Source organism: Oncorhynchus mykiss, chromosome 10, assembly GCF_013265735.2.
Source record: "Oncorhynchus mykiss isolate Arlee chromosome 10, USDA_OmykA_1.1, whole genome shotgun sequence".
NCBI classification, from domain to species: domain Eukaryota; kingdom Metazoa; phylum Chordata; class Actinopteri; order Salmoniformes; family Salmonidae; genus Oncorhynchus; species Oncorhynchus mykiss.
The window spans coordinates 43450283-43467246 of record NC_048574.1 but is presented as its reverse complement, the minus strand read 5'-3'; the positions used below and the strand labels follow the sequence as shown (position 1 = coordinate 43467246).

At 42.3% G+C, this 16964-nt stretch overlaps 1 protein-coding gene across 2 annotated transcripts in view; it reads right to left on the bottom strand.

Moving 5' to 3' along the window:
- Window positions 1-6231: 6231 nt before the first annotated feature.
- The window catches only part of LOC110533955 (gamma-aminobutyric acid receptor subunit alpha-3-like), a 154233-nt gene continuing 143500 nt past the window's right edge, over window positions 6232-16964 (bottom strand). For both annotated transcript variants that reach the window (XM_036990375.1, XM_036990376.1), the window contains exons 9-10: window positions 13310-13515; window positions 6232-7795 (exon numbers count right to left, since the gene is read on the bottom strand). In XM_036990375.1, the coding sequence (XP_036846270.1) occupies window positions 7454-7795; window positions 13310-13515 (548 nt within the window). In that variant the 3' untranslated portion in view covers window positions 6232-7453. The remainder of the gene's footprint in view (window positions 7796-13309; window positions 13516-16964) is intronic.

Genomic DNA, 16964 nt, shown 5'->3' with positions numbered 1-16964 from the left:
ATACATACTGTATGGCAGAGGCAAAAAATGGTTAAACGGTACATATTTAGGCAGACATCTACATTCTGGTCCTATTGCCCACCAACTGGTCAAACACTGGTTGAATCGACATTGTTTCAACATCATTTGTCAACGTATTGTGATGTGTGACCAACGTGAAAAATACATTGGTTTTGAAAAAAGTAATCAACCAGTACTGTTTTCATCTCATTTCAACCAGCATAGTAAACATTGAAATTAGGGCCAAACTTCAACTTAAATACATTGACTTAACCTGACTAACTGGTTGTTACATCAATCTAAGTTCAACATAATCATCAGAACTATGTAGCATATAAATTAAAATTGCATTGAAAATTTCACATAGAAATGTTAAAGATATTTTTCATACTATACAGTGGGGCAAAAAAGTATTTAGTCAGCCACCAATTGTGCAAGTTCTCCCACTTAAAAATATGAGAGAGGCCTGTAATTTTCATCATAGGTACACTTCAACTATGACAGACAAAATGAGAAAAAAAATCCAGAAAATCACATTGTAGGATATTTTATGAATTTATTTGCAGCAACAACAAGAAGCAAGATTTCTGGCTCTCACAGACCTGTAACTTCTTCTTTAAGAGGCTCCTCTGTCCTCCACTCGTTACCTGTATTAATGGCACCTGTTTGAACTTGTTATCAGTATAAAAGACACCTGTCCACAACCTCAAACAGTCACACTCCAAACTCCATATGGCCAAGACGAAAGAGCTGTCAAAGGACACCAGAAACAACATTGCAGACCTGCACCAGACTGGGAAGACTGAATCTGCAATAGGTAAGCAGCTTGGTTTGAAGAAATCAACTGTGGGAGCAATTATTAGGAAATGGAAGACATGCAAGACCACTGCTAATCTCCCTCGATCTGGGGCTCTCACCCCGTGGGGTCAAAATGATCACAAGAACGGTGAGCAAAAATCCCAGAACCACACGGGGGGACCTAGTGAATGACCTGCAGAGAGCTGGGACCAAAGTAACAAAGCCTACCATCAGTAACACACTACGCCGCCAGGGACTCAAATCCTGCAGTGCCAGACATGTCCCCCTGCTTAAGCCAGTACATGTCCAGGCCCATCTGAAGTTTGCTAGAGAGCATTTGGAAGATCCAGAAGAAGATTGGGAGAATGTCATATGGGCAGATGAAACCAAAATATAATATAAATATAAATATAAAATCTCAACTCGTCGTGTTTGGAGGACAAAGAATGCTGAGTTGCATCCAAAGAACACCATACCTACTGTGAAGCATGGGGGTGGAAACATCATGCTTTGGGGCTGTTTTTCTGCAAAGGGACCAGGACGACTGATTTGTGTAAAGGAAAGAATCAATGGGGCCATGTATCGTGAGATTTTGAGTGAAAGCCTCCTTCCATCAGCAAGGGCATTGAAGATGAAACGTGGCTGAGTCTTTCAGCATGACAATGATCCCAAACACACCGCCCTGGCAACGAAGGAGTGGCTTCGTAAGAAGCATTTCAAGGTCCTGGAGTGGCCTAGCCAGTCTCCAGATCTCAACCCCATAGAAAATCTTTGGAGGGAGTTGAAAGTCTGTGTTGCCCAGCAACAGCCCCAAAACATCACTGCTCTAGAGGAGATCTGCATGGAGGAATGGGCTAAAATACCAGCAACAGTGTGTGAAAACCTTGTGAAGACTTACAGAAAACGTTTGATCTCTGTCGTTGCCAACAAAGGGTATATAACAAAGTATTGAGATAAACTTTTGTTATTGACCAAATACTTATTTTCCACCATAATTTGCAAATAAATTCATAAAAAGCCTACAATGTGATTTTCTGGATTTTCTGTCATAGTTGAAGTGTACCTATGATGAGAATTACAGGCCTCTGTCATCTTTTTAAGTGGGAGAACTTGCACAATTAGTGGCTGACTAAATACTTTTTTGTCCCACTGTAAATTGGGTGGTTAAAATTATGTTGAATTTCATATTTGATTAGCCAGATTTTATTTGACCTTGTTTCAATGTTGATAGTAAAATGGTATGTTTGAATCAACGTCATTGTTTCAACGTCATGCCATCAACCTAAATAATGAGGTATATTGAAATAAAATGTGAAGCCACAGCCTAACAATTCCTGCCGGAACAGTGACTCCTACTGGTACACAGGCACGTATACAGTTTGAGCTCTACCTGTGCAAAGCACATGGCCCCTTTTCCCTTCCAGTCTCCAAAGTGCCCTATTCGGTGGTGGTATAATTTCCTCCCAAATTATAATTTTTTAAGTCATTGTTGTTTGGAATCCACTATCCGCAAGTCGTCGTCAAGTTCGCCCCCTTCCACCCCGTCTGTTGTTTGCACCTGTTGATCTGCCCTGTACGGAGCTTGCACGCATCCGGATGAGCCTTTTACCTAGTCTGCCCTGCACAGAGATTGTGCACTTGGTATCCAAACATGCATGGCTTGAGAGATGCGGTCACCGGTCGAGTGTGTGTAGCTAGCTACCTAGTTGTCAACGTGAAGCTAAGTATACCATTATTCGTCCATGGTTGATTGGATCTTTGGAAGTTTAGAAGTAGTTACCATTAGCCCTTTAAATAGGATGCTAAATTCATGACATTAATAATATACTTTTACCTTTGGATATGGTCTTGTATTTGTGTTTTTCATAATATATACTATCCAAGTCGAAGACTGTATACCTTCAAATGTTGACATTTGGTTGTGTGGACAATTCAACATCCAGTTTGTCTTCAAATTAACGACTGATATGTTGGATTCACTTCTCCATCTCAACCATAAAAATTAAGTTAACGATTAGCACTGGAATGAAATCAATCTTTAAATGCACTTTAAATACATCTTTAAATGTCCTTTGGGCACCTCACTCCGAATTTACTTTCACATACAGCTAGTGTAATACAAGTTGAAGGACTACCTTTCAACTAGTCAATATCATTTAGGTAGTCTACACAAATGAGTATAGAAGTTGATCGAGGTCTGAATGTGTTGACATGATAGCTCAGCTGAACAGAGTATAGCTTGCTTCCAAAGCTAAGCAGCGTACACAGAGATGGGCATCTGGATGGTAGAGTGGTTCCCTCCGAACTGTATTACATCTCGTACCTCACTAGGAGGCACTGTTCAGGCAGACTGTGGCTTCACCTTTTATTTCAATATACAGGTAGTTCTTTATTTCGGTTAATTATGTTTATTCAAGCATACCATTTTACTATTGAAACAAGGACAACAAAGACATATGTCTAATCAAATATGTAATTCAACCACTCAATATATTTAATATAGGATGAAAAATATTTTCAATGCAATTTCAATCTATACATAGTTCTGATGATTATGTTGAAATTACATTGATGTAACAACCTGTTAGTCAGATAAATCAAAGTATTTAAGTTGAAGTTTTACCCTAATTTCAATGTTTACCTAAACTGGTTGAAATGAGATGAAAACAGTACTTTTTTAAAATCCAATGTATTTTCCACGTCACAATACGTTGACAAATTACGTTGACAAATTACCTTGAAACAACGTTGATTCACCCAGTTTTTGCCCAGTGGATCATGACTATATTTAACCTGTGAGGTGATTCACAATGACCCCCTACATTCTCCACTAAATAAAAAGTGTGGACACTACTGAATCATGTCTATAAGCTGCATCTGCTGTCCTTGCATTTGTATGCAGTACCTCACAGAAGTTTCAGTTGACTGTTCCTTGGTGCTAAGTTTCAGTTGACTGTCCCCTATAGGATTTCCTCGTTCCGTCGTGCAACCTTTTTGCATTGAATCGCAGTGTCAACACTGCAAACAAAATTACTAGCATGCGCTAGAGCACTTCCCACGTGACAGAGGTAACTACCAAGAGGCACAAGATTGATGTTTCAATGATCCACATGTCAAAACAAACCAAATTACTTGGGTGGATTTTTCTTGGGCAGATTATTTCCCTAAACTTTTTTGGTGTCCACATGCAATGTCCTTGAAATCCCAACTGTTATTTGTTATTTGCCAAGCGGCGAAGTAGACAATATACAGAAATGGCTCTCCAACACCCAGGGTCCTGTCATTGAGAGACAGGGGAGAGACACTTCAACATGGGATTGCAACGACTAGCATGGCCAGTAAAGAGAGCTACTTCCAGAGTCCATAGTAATCTGGGAGCTCTCTTTGTGGAGGTCTCCACTCCCTCAGTGCAGTTAGAATGGAGAACAGAGTACAGGGTGTAGAGCAGCATCACTTGTAGACAAGGCATCTGCTCGTTCAGTTAGGTATGAAAAGGGCATGCAAAGTATTCATCTTGCTAAAAAGCCAAGATGTCAGACGCCAAGCATCACCCATGTTAGCCCAAAGTGCTCAGCCAATCAAGTTGCAGCAATCTGTTGTTTACCCTTGGTCTGATCGCAGGAAGTAGCATGGTGTTGGAAAATGGTGTTTCATAAAGTATGCACATTTTTCCACGTTTTAATCCCGCCTTCTTGTCATTAAATCAAGTTTGCAGCCTGAATGGAGAATGTTTTATGTTCGAAACGGTCCACGAGGGATACGAGTATATAACCGGCTGCATACATTCCCTTTGGACGTTAAGATAAAACGACTCAATATCGCCACCTGCTGGCCTTTGGGCTACACCAACGTCAATCTCCCATAGCATTGATGGTGTTTTAGAGCTGAATGTACAGTAAGACTGCAATACTGATCCATATGAAACCTGACTTAATTATATTTCACAAACCCTCTATTACAGTTGGAGTCACAATATCTACAAAATTCACAAATTACTATTTTGTGTTGTAATTAAAGTATTTGCCCTTAGTTTAAATATTGTATTCATGTGTCTATTTGTTTCTCTACTGCTTTCTACCCACGATACTGTATAGGCTATACCATATATAACATGTATATAATGTCTTATATTGCATGTGTTAATTAGCATAAATATATTTACTATGTATGTATTCATATATAAATATATTCCATATCCGATTTCATGATGATAAGTGTCCTTCCTGTAGCTATCAACCCCTGGCCCTGCTAGAAGGACAACCCCCAGCTCCAACAGAGATGGAATACTACACAGTATCTTAGTTAGCAACTGAAACACTGATACTAAAGCCTTACAGTTCAATATGACAAACAGCATTACTGGAGGTTGCAGACTTCCACATGTACAGATTGTCATGCATATGTTTGATACATTGTACATGGTTTGTGTTTTTAACACACTTTCAGAGAAGTCACAATAAAATAGTTCCCATTCTATCCATTTGAAAGGCGTTTCTCCTTTGAACGTAGTCTTGGTTTGAGAGATGGTTGAGAACATATTTTGGGTTCTGGAAAAGTCATCTGCTTAGCACTCACAGAACTCCCATGGGAAAAGTCCTGTGCAACGTCATTACTTTCACAGCAGCTATTATCATCGCCATGTACAGGCTGTATGATTTGAGCAATACATATTTTACCTTAACACTTTACTTCTGAGTATTTTGTCATTTGTATTACACTGGGCTGAACTACACTGCAATGTATTTTGTAAGAAGTTACTTTTGAGAGCTGTAATATGTATTTTCTAAATACAAAATACTTTTCTATACCATTTTTTTTTTTATAGCGGTTCACAATGTTGTAGCCCCCTCTCCCCCTGAATTGGTATCAGAAGTCTGATGGCACTATGGTGTGATAAGTGCATCTGCTAAATGAACTAAATATAATTGTAAATGTAAAAATTGACAATTGCAAAGCATGCTGAGTATTATTATAATGAGCTCCGCCCGACACAAGGATAACAAATAATACCCAGTGTGCTTTGCAGTTCCGTTTGACATGTTCATTTTCATAAATACATTTACATTTTGGTCATTTAGCAGACACTCTTATCCAGAGTGACTTACAGTCAGTGTATTCAACTAAGGTAGATAAACAACAACATATTACAGTTATAGCAAGTAAAATGTTTCTGTAATCGTTACTGAGAATGTTATTGCTCTTCGGGCCAGCTACTTGCAAATGTATTTCTGTATTTTAAAATACAAAATACATGTATTTTAATTAAATACATAAAAAAATCTAAGTATTTTGTAGTTTATTTTGATACATTGATCTTTATGGTATTTTGAAAATGTATTATGCAATTGTATTTTTATAATTATGCAATTATGCAATTGTACACACAAATAAAACCAAATATATAGAATGGGAATGACAACATGGAAACGAGTATCTTAAAAAATAAGTTGTCTTTTTCTAAATGGGGCCTCAAACTTGTATCATAATCCCATGGAGAGAAAAAAAACAACACGAACAGGCACAAGGGTCAAAGCTTTCATCAGAAAACATCCATTATTAACTGAAAAGTCAATAATATTTACTATAGATAGAATATGGTTGAATAAATTAACCAATGAATGCCTTACTATACAAATGAACTGTTATCTATATTAGACTTCAGTCTGAGGTAATGGTGTCCGAATACTATGACAGAGGCTAACCACTGTAAGCCAATACATGACAATGTACATAGAGAATATTTTATAATGCTGCATCAGTCATATTATGATTACATTTCATCCATGCTTTAGAGATTTTACCAACGCTGACCATGTCCACCGGTGACCATGGGCTGTACGAGGAGGGAGAGAAGGGGGAGCTTCCGCACACAGGCCCAAACCATATGGACACCAGTGTGCTTGTGTGTGTGTGTGTGTGTGTGTGTGTGTGTGTGTGTGTGTGTTTGCGTGTGCCAAAAGCTTTATCTTAAAGATGTGGGTATTCAAAAAGGCACACGGCTTCTTTCTCTTTGAGCATACTCAGCCTGTTAAAACAATAAAAGTCACTGGACTGGAAAATGCACAGGCAGGCCCATAGGACACAAAAGCAATTCCAGATGATATTGCGTTGGGTCTGTTGAGATTCAGCGCTAGCAGAAGGGCAGACACTGAGGATTATTAATGATGTTCCAATGGAACTGTACAGGCTGCCCCTGGCTATAAGAGCCCACCATAGCGACAATAAGCCAATGGCTCTCCTTGCTGCATTCTGACACAATTCAGAGTGAATGGTGTGTGTGTGTGTGTGTGTGTGTGTGGGTGTGTGTGTGTGTGTGTGTGTGTGTGTGTGTGTGTGTGTGTGATGCACCAGGACCTGATCCTCTGTAATGAGCTAACATGAAGGATTCAAACACATGCTCCCCCTTATCATGTCAGAGTGAAGAGAAAGCATATCCAAAACACCATCCGGCTATTCTATCAAATAAACATATAATCAGGAAACAACAAATGAGCATTTATAGTTTGACTATGTACATACAAATCTAAGAGAATGTTTGTCTTTGACCTATTGAGACTTGCAAATATCAAAATGAAGTCCAAAACAATGATACAATAACATGTCGTGGATCTCTTGGCCTCCTGCCACCTCAGCCTAATAGTTTGTCGGGGAGACTCTAATTGTGGGTGGTGGACCTGGGGGAGAGGATGGCGCGCGGCTTGCTGTTGATGTACGTGGCCCAATAGACCAGGTTGAAGATGAAGAACAGCACTGGGAAGATGATGCGTGAGATCTTGTCCACTCTGCTGACGCGGTTGTAGGACTTTATGGCTTCAACGTATGAGTCGTCCATTTTAGGAACCTTGTGGCTGTGGTGGTGGTGGTGGTGTGTAGCTCTCGTGGCACTCCTTGAGACGGTGGTTAAACCTGGGTCCTTTACCACGTTGATGGTGTAGGTAGTTCCGACAATGTTGAATGTGTTGTTGGCCTTTTTGGAAAGGGAGGCAGATTCTCTTCTCTGTAAAGAGAAGAGAAACTGCGAGAATCAGGGCTGGATCATTAAACCTAACAAAGGCCTTGTTTTCAAAATGGCAACATTACCTCAGACTGTTTTGACTGGGGGTGCAATGATGCTCAAGATGCATGATGGGAACATAATAACATCCATATTTTGCACCATTGGGAGCTAAGCTGAAAGAACTCAAGGCCCTAGTGTAGGGATCGGGGCTGTCGCCCTACCAGCCAGGGTCATAGAACATTACGCATCTACGCTCCAATAAGTGGCAAATCACATGAGACTCCCTGACAAAATATGCATACATCACAGTGAGAATAGGAACACCCCAGGGCATGGCCTACACAGGTCAGAGGTTTATGGGAAATATTATGGTTTCATTTCAGAGAGGCTTGTTATTTTCTGAACCACTGAAAGAAATGGGGCAGAGCAGAGTAGTGGGCAGGGTTTGTCTAGGCTGGTGGCACTGGAGAATTAGAGGTAGGATAAGAGCAGAGCAGGATGAATCAATGCACCTGTAAACAGACCTGACAAACTACCCTCTGAGGACTGGGGCTGTACTGTATATAGGCCATAGATTAGGAATGAAGCCAAGGGGATATAAAACAGATGGGCTGGGAACAGTTTTAGGTCTCAAAATCCTACCTCAGGAAATTCTTAGATCATTTTTCATATGTCAGAATTATACCTACAGCAGAGACATTCATATGCTGTATTACATTAGTATGGCCAGGCTTGCATCAACAAGGTGTTGATTCATGTATTAATAGGGCAAATGGGATATAACAACCAGGGTTCTATGATGTATTTTTGTCTTAAACCACAACATCAAGGAGAACTGGCCAATCCAATTGGATAAGCTAACACAGGGGTTAATGGTTTGGTTTGCTGTCTGTCTGTCTGTCTGTCTGTCTGTCTGTCTGTCTGTCTGTCTGTCTGTCTGTCTGTCTGTCTGTCTGTCTGCCTGCCTGCCTGCCTGCCTGCCTGCCTGCCTGCCTGCCTGCCTGCCTGCCTGTCTGCCTGCCTGCCTGTCTGCCTGCCTGTCTGTCTGTCTGTCTGTCTGTCTGTCTGTCTGTCTGTCTGTCTGTCTGTCTGTGATCCTGCCTGGGCTGGGCCAGGGCTCTATTTGCCTGGGCTGGGCCAGGGCTCTGTTTGCCCGGGCTGGGCCAGGCCTCTGTTTGCTCAGGCTGGGCATGCACTCTGGCTCTATCTCATGCCAATATCAGTGGAGAGGGAGTCTTTTAGTGGTGACGACTGCTGCCCCCTGGACGCCCTGAGGCTTTCACAGGGTATTGATTCCTCCTGATCCAACAACACCCCGGGCCCCTTATATCACAGCTTAGATCAGCATGAGTAAGGGATAACTATTAACAAGCGTCTCATGACCTTTACCACAGCTACCTAAGCTCATTTATCCCCGGCATCAGGTCTGCTCTCAGCCTACCACCCTGACATACAAGGCCCTGCTAGTACACACCTGCCAATCAGCTTAGTGGCGAGGGACTCCATAACATCATTTTGAGTTACGTAGTTTGAGATACAGGCAGAGGCAACCATAGTATGGGGCTTTGTTTAGAAAGTAATGTTCTTCAAAACATTGTGTGCCACTATACACAAGAGTACACCAAAATTGCTTGAGGGCAGACAAACTTTGTGTGATTATATTAATGCTTTCGGCTAGCTTGGGGCATGAAGACTCCTTAGTGTGTTTGTGTGTGTGTGTGTGTATATGAGTGCCCCTTGGCCCTGAGTGGGGAGTGTCGGGAGACATTGCCTGTGCATTTGTGTGTGTATGTGAGTGTGTGAGGGTGTTTGTGTACAAGGCTGAAAGTGTCTTGATGTGAGTGTATGCAGAGGTAACAGAGCCGGTTGGGTCTTACAGTGTCTCTCTGTGTCTGTGTTCGGAGAGCAGGTGCCTTATGGGTTATGGCTAAGAGTACCAATACATGTCTCTGTGCTCTGTGTGTGTACTGTACGTGTCTGTACGTGCAGCCTTTGTGCTTGGGTGTGACAGCACATCTTGGGGCTATAAGTGTGTCCCAGTGTGTGTGTGAGTGTGTGACAAATGTTTTTGGAGTTAGAGTAGACGTGTGTGCATGGACATGGCTTGGGGGAAAAGTGTCTATCTGTGTGTGTCCGTGTTTGCATGTGCGTGTGTGAGAGTACAGTATACCGTAGGTGTATGTATCTGTGTGTGTATTTGTGTGTGTCCACGCAGGTGGCCTGGCTTGCTGGGAACGATGACAGCTGTAGAGGTGGCTGGTCCCCACATAGACCTGACTGCAGCACAGCCTCATCACTGCAGTGTGTGTTACAGTCTGTCTGTCAGCCAGCATTAATTAAACATGCTTTCAAATCCCTAATCAAGGTCAGCTCTGCTTCTCCCCTGCGCTAATGCCCAAAATGTTATCATGTCATGGAAATCCAACCCAATATATGTTTTGTAATTCAATGAGTCAATAATCACAGAAAACTGACTAACTTGTCTGTGCCTGTACCCGTGACTATCACGCCCTGGGTCTCCAGTGGCGAGGAGAAGAGAGGAGAGAGAAACCTCATTAGGTTGCATGAATGGTGCTGCTGCTACTGCCGAACAGGCCCACATGGCTGGCATGTCTAACAGGACACATCGGACTAAAAAGGGCAACATTGAGAGTCAGAGGAGCTCCACAGCCACTGAGGTAAATTACCTAACATCGACCCTCCTCTGGCTCCTCACTCCCCGCTTCAACTGAGACACAGCCTCTCACAGCCTCTCAGAGGCTCTCCTCAGGGCCCCATGCCAATAGGGTCACCATCTGGCCCCATCAGGAGAAGGCTGCAGCCACAGCCTCTGATGAACAGGGGTGCTACTCCCAACAGGACACTCAGCCAAGAGTCCTTCCACTCTCTCTGAGGAACGGCCTTTTGATTACACTCACTTCATACACACATCTTCCCCTGTGAAGCTCTTAAACGAGGATCAAGAATAGAGTTTCATCCAGCAGCTCTCCTGAAGCTTTTATTAGTGAGGGATTGTGATGGGTGTGCTATTGCTCCCCGAGTGACCCCTACCCTCACGTATTCATCACCGCAAACTGCCTGCTCAGCACAGCCCAGAGAACACAGGACAGACATCCTGCTGCTGCTGCCTTTAAGACAAAGCAACAAAGACACATCTTCCTCCACTTACTGCATTGTAATTCACATAACCATCTGTCGCTCAGTGACTGCAGAAAGGTTTCATGTCAGCAATACGCCATGGTGTCTATCATCCAGTCAACTTACAAAGAACTTAAGAGTGTTAAACTGATGGTTGTGAGTCCTTTATACTCCGCATATTATAAAATGGATTTGTGACACTGTAAACGTCTGTTGCAGTGACTGAAAGCCTGAGATATTTCTACTAATATTGACTTGGGTTGACAGAAGCACATTAAATAGTAGACTTTAGACTTGTCAATCGAGTCTCAGATATTCCACTTTAAAAACTTCCCAGGAGTTCACCACTTACTTTTAAAGGGATATTCCGAGATTTTGGCAAGAGTCAGATGAACAAATGGATACCATTTTCATGTCTCTGCATCCAGTATGAACGAAGTTAGAGGTAGTTTCAGGAGCCAATACTATCTAGCATTAGCGCAATGACAGGAAGGCTTTGGTATCTACTAGCATGCTAGCCGTTACCAGTTTTCCAGTCATTGCACTAACGGCAGTTAGCAATTGGGCTACGCTAGTTCTCAACTTCCTTGAAACTGCTCACAGAGACAAAAAAATGGGGAAGTAGATAAAGGGCTTTATTGCCAAAATCCTGAAATATCCCTTTAATATCCTAACAGCTGTTCACATGAAACACATCACCTGATTGCACCCAAACTTTCCTAACTTTTCTAGCATCAAAATGCCTCCTAGCATTTTTGCGGACCCTGAGTGTCAAAATCACAATGTTTAATGAGATCCTCATATAACCCCATGCCTTAATTATCACTATCTCGCACTGTCTCTCACTGTCTCTCTGTGTGTCTGTGTGTGTGAGGTACACTGGGGTTTATGTGCTGTACGTGTCTCTGTGTATGAGATACAGTGTGTCTATGTATGATACACACTGTTTTAATTTGTACAGTGCATTCAGAAAGTATTCAGACCCCGTTACTTTTTCAACATTTTGTTACCTTACAGCCATATTCTAAAATTGATTAAATTGTTTTTTCTTCTTCTCATCAATCCACACACAATACCCCATAATGACAAAGCAAAAACAGGTTTGTAGAATTTTTTGCAAATGTACAAAAAAAATCTAAGTATTCAGACCCTTTACTCAGTACTTTGTTGAAGCACCTTTGGCAGTGATTACAGCCTCGAGTCTTCTTGGGTATGACGCTACAAGCTTGGCACACCTGTATTTGGGGAGTTTCTCTCATGTCAGTTTGGATGGGGAGCGTCGCTGCACAGCTATTTTCAGGTCTCTCCAGAGATGTTCAATCGGGTTCAAGTCCGAGATCTGGCTGGGCCAATCATAGAATTTTAGAGACTTGTCTTGGCTCTGTGCTTAGGGTTGTTGTCCTGTTGGAAGGTGAACCTTCGCCCCAGTCTGAGGTCCTGTGTGCCCTGGAGCAGGTTTTCATCAAGGATCTCTCTGTACTTTGCTCTGTTCATATTTTCCTCGATCCTGACTAGTCTCCCGGTCCCTGCCACTGAAAAACATCCCCACAGCATGATACTGCCACCACCATGCTTCACTGTAGTGATGGTGTCAGGTTTACTCCAAACGTGATGCTTGGCATTAAGGCCAAAGAGTTCAATCTTGGTTTCATCAGACCAGAGAATCTTGTTTCTCATGATCTGAGAGTCCTTTAGGTGCCTTTTGGCAAACTCCAAGCAGGCTGTCATGTGCCTTTCAATGAGGAGTGGCTTCCTTCTGGCCACTCTACCATAAAGGCCTGATTAGTGGAGTGCTGCAAAGATGGTTTTCCTTCTGGAAGGTTCTCCCATCTCCACAGAGGACCTCTGTGTCCAGGAACAGAGATCCTCCTCTGTGGGGTTGTTAATGAATAAATAAAGTATCTCTTTACAGATTACCCAGGGCTGCCTTCGCCAGGAGGCTGGGATAGAACCTTCTTTCAGTGTTTCTCCTCATTCCCACTACAAAACAATATGAGAGCTCTGACCAGCTTCCCTCGTCCTATCTCTGAGCAATTAGCTCCGAATACGCTCATTTTTCAGGAGGTTATCGGTAGAGGATAGATAGAGAGCATATAATCTAGAATGAGCAAAACGCCACTCCACTCTAGAGAGGGAGAGAGTGAGAGAGAGAGCAACCCGAGGAGCGAGCCAAGCAGGAGACAAATACACTATCTAGCAGATTAATGAGGATGGAGACAGTTGTGATTAGCTACTTCTCCACAACAACAGCAAAGCACACAAAGAGGGAGCAGGGCTTTTATGGGATGTGGGAGCTGTTACATTATCCTGTTTTAACCTTTGAAGTACTGAAACTACCTCCATGTACTGTAGGTATACCATAGCTACAGAACTCACCCTCATCTCCTGGGCCTCCTTCTTGCCGTCCCATGCCCAGCTGCGCTTGGTGAAGTAGTTAACTGTGGCAAACTCTATCAGGGCGGAGAAGACAAAGGCATAGCATACTGCCATGAACCAGTCCATAGCTGTAGCATAGGCCACCTTGGGCAGGGAGTTCCTGGCACTGATACTCAGGGTTGTCATGGTCAGAACTGTTGTGACCCCTGGGGACAGAAAATAAGAGATGCAAAAGGAAAGAGAGAGTGTATTAATTGACAAACATACTTTGTACACACACACGTACAGTACACACAGACCCAATTGGGCTGAACAACAGTAAACATAACTGTGTGTCATGGAAAGAAAGAGCATCATCCTTGAACATTCAGTACATGGTGTCACAGGGTGTCCTGACATACTTCAGAAAGTATTCATACCCCTTGACTTATTCCACATTTTTGTTGTAATAGCTGAATCCACTAATTTGAAGGGGTGTCCACATACTTTTGAATATATAGTGTATATTTAAAAGCAAGGGCAATGCTTTTAAAGATGGTTTTGGGAGAGTGGCTTGTACACCTCTCCAGGTCTCGCACGCACTGTGAAATTTGGTGGAGGATCGGTGATGACACCACCCACGTTGCTTCAGCAAGGCTGGAATCAGGCAGATTTGTCTTTGTGAAGGATGCATGAATCAAGCCACGTACGAGGTTGTCCTGGAAGAAAACTTGCTTCCTTCTGTTCTGACAATGTTCCCCAACTCTGAGGAGTGTTTTTCCCAGCAGGACAATGCTCCATACCACACAGCCAGGTCAATCAAGGTGTGGATGGAGGACCACTAGATCGAGACTCTGTCATGGACAGCCCAATCTCCAGACCTGAACCCCATTGAAAACTTCTGGAATGTGATCAAGAGGAAGATGGATGGTCACAAGCCATCAAACAAAGCAGAGCTGCTTACATTTTTGCTCAGGAGTGGCATAAAGTCACCAACATCAATGTGAAAGACTGGTGGAGAGCATGCCAAGACGCATGAAAGCTGTGATTGATAAATCAGGGTTATTCCAACAAATATTGATTTCTGAACTCTTCCTAAGTTAAAACATGAGTATTGTTTTTTTTTAAATGAATATGAACTTTTGTATTATTATCTTTGCATTATTCGAGGTCTGACAACACTGCATCTTTTTGGTTATTTTGGCCAGTGGTCATTTTCTGCAAATAAATGCTCTAAATGACAATATTTTTATTTGGAATTTGGGAGAAATGTTGTCAGTAGTATATAGAATAAAATAAATGTTTTAATTTTACCCGAACACATAAGTAGTAAAACCAGAGAAACTAATTATTTATTTATTATTATTATTATTTTTCCAGAGCTGTATATATGTATGTTTTCATTTTTATTTCAGGGCTGTGGCCACATTTTTACAGTTCTCCATATGTATATCCTTAAAAAAATAATAAAACCTGATTGTAAAAATGTTTTTATTCCCAATTCAGATAGCAGAGTTAGTGTTTCAGATGCAGCTACAATCTAACCTCTCCATCCCTGGCTCCAGAGCTGCCTAACATCTGTCCATGCCCTCTACTACACCACCTCCCTAAGTCTCACAGAGCCGCGGATTGGAGTCGCCCCACAGGAGAGCTCCGCTGAGCTTGTCTGACGATACACTGTAATCCCTGTATTGATACAGTGCAGGCGGCTAGGCAGTCCCCTGCCATCTGTCTGCAGAAACATGGAACAGCCACTTCATAGGGGGAAGAGGAGCCATGGGTGGATGGGAGAGAGAAGGGACTGCTCTGGAACAGATGTAGCAGCCTGGCAGAGTGGTGCTGCACTTGATATGGAAACCCTGCTGGCTGATCACCTCATGGAAATGTGAGGAGCGCACACTGTGACCTGCAGCTGGAAAGGGATGCCAACTACCGCAATGTCCATGATGGTGGGTAGGGGAGAAGCCTACCAGAGGCTGTAGGTGTTAAGTAATTGGACAGACCTCCTCCATTGACCACATCCATTGTGTTGGAGGCTGTATTGACCACCTCCATCATGTCTGACAGTGTGACACAGCCATCATATCCACAATGAGATTTAATTGAACTTTCCTGGCATTGTTTGACACTTAAAAGCTTCGAGGAAAAATCCCCTGCCACCACGGATGTCATTACACAGGCAATCAAAATGTTGAAACAGAAACACTGAGACCAAGACACTGATTAGATTTGTCCATCTAGACCAGCAGCTAGAAGACATAGCACAGAAACATTCCAAAATGTGGCTGTGCAATACTCTTACTGTGTGTCAGGCCCAATGTAGACTTGAATTACAATACAGGAAAAGATTTTAGAGGATAAATCAATTGCTGTGTGAAATGTGAATCTTTTATAGGTCATTGTGCCCACTGGCCTTTGTATTCTACGTCTCCGGGAATTTAAAGAACGAAATGAGAGGAGAGCAGAGAATGGGTGTCCATCAAAGCCGATATAAGCAATCATTCCACTTCAGCTGTTCCCACTTGTCGCATCTGCTAGAAGAAAATATAGGCTCAGAAAATGGACATTGCGCAGTTGAAGAGGTCAACTCATTTCCCCACCTCCTAAATAAGAAACGTGAACTTATGGTCTTACTGTTGATCTATGCAGAGGATATAACTAGCCCCATTACTATGTTTGTTAGGTGACTACATTTAAAAACTGTTGTAGATCGGTAGGATTGAGACTGCCCTGAATTGCTTATACTTAATGTGCATCGTCAATGAGTAAAATATGGAATCATTTAATATTAGTCAGTGCTAAAGTTGAAGAAAATATTGACAATTGGCAAATCCAATCTCCCCATATTAAAAAAGATCAGGCAATTAAAAAATATCAATGGACGAATGTCCATCGTCACTGGAGATTGTATTGTGTCCACTGTGTAATACGTCCGCTCAAACCATAAATCATACATTACACTTGGGTGAAGGAGAAAATTACAAACGGGATTTTCCACAAAAAAATATCAGGTCATTTCAGCCAGATTCTCTAACCAGGCCACCCGCTAGGGAACAAATTATTGATTAAATATAATCTTTCGAACAGTGCCCGGGAGCCGCTCATACTCATAAATGTAGGTTGGAGAATTGGCTGCTCTTCATACGAGACAAGTCACCAGTTTTTCCTAAAACATTTAGACAGTTTTAAAGCCCCGTGGATGGCTCAGAGAGCAGGATGTTATCAGAGGCTGGTTGTGAAAAACAGTCAAAGTGACTGTCCAGTCAGGGAGGATAGTCTCAATCTGAAACCTCCTCCCAGCTAACAGCAGGACCCCTGTTTACCTGGACCAGTCCTGTGCCCTGAGGCCATTCTCACTTTCATTAACTCCACACCTGTCCTTTAAACAATTTTGTGCCTTTGTGCACTTCCATTACAAGTGAGAGTTTGCTCATATTGAGTAGACAACAAACACACATACTGCTGTGTTTGGGGAATGATTCCCAATGACCTTGGCCCTTGTTTCAACTGAACCTCCATTAGAAAACACATGAGATGTTGTTCTTGAAAGGGTTGACAGACTAACAGCTTCTTACTGTGCCTTTTCTTGGCACTGAAAGGCCTTTGTTTTACAAGGAAGTCAGTCATAGAGCTGAGGTGAAGGCCCCTCCTTCATGAGAGGAATATGGGACTGTGA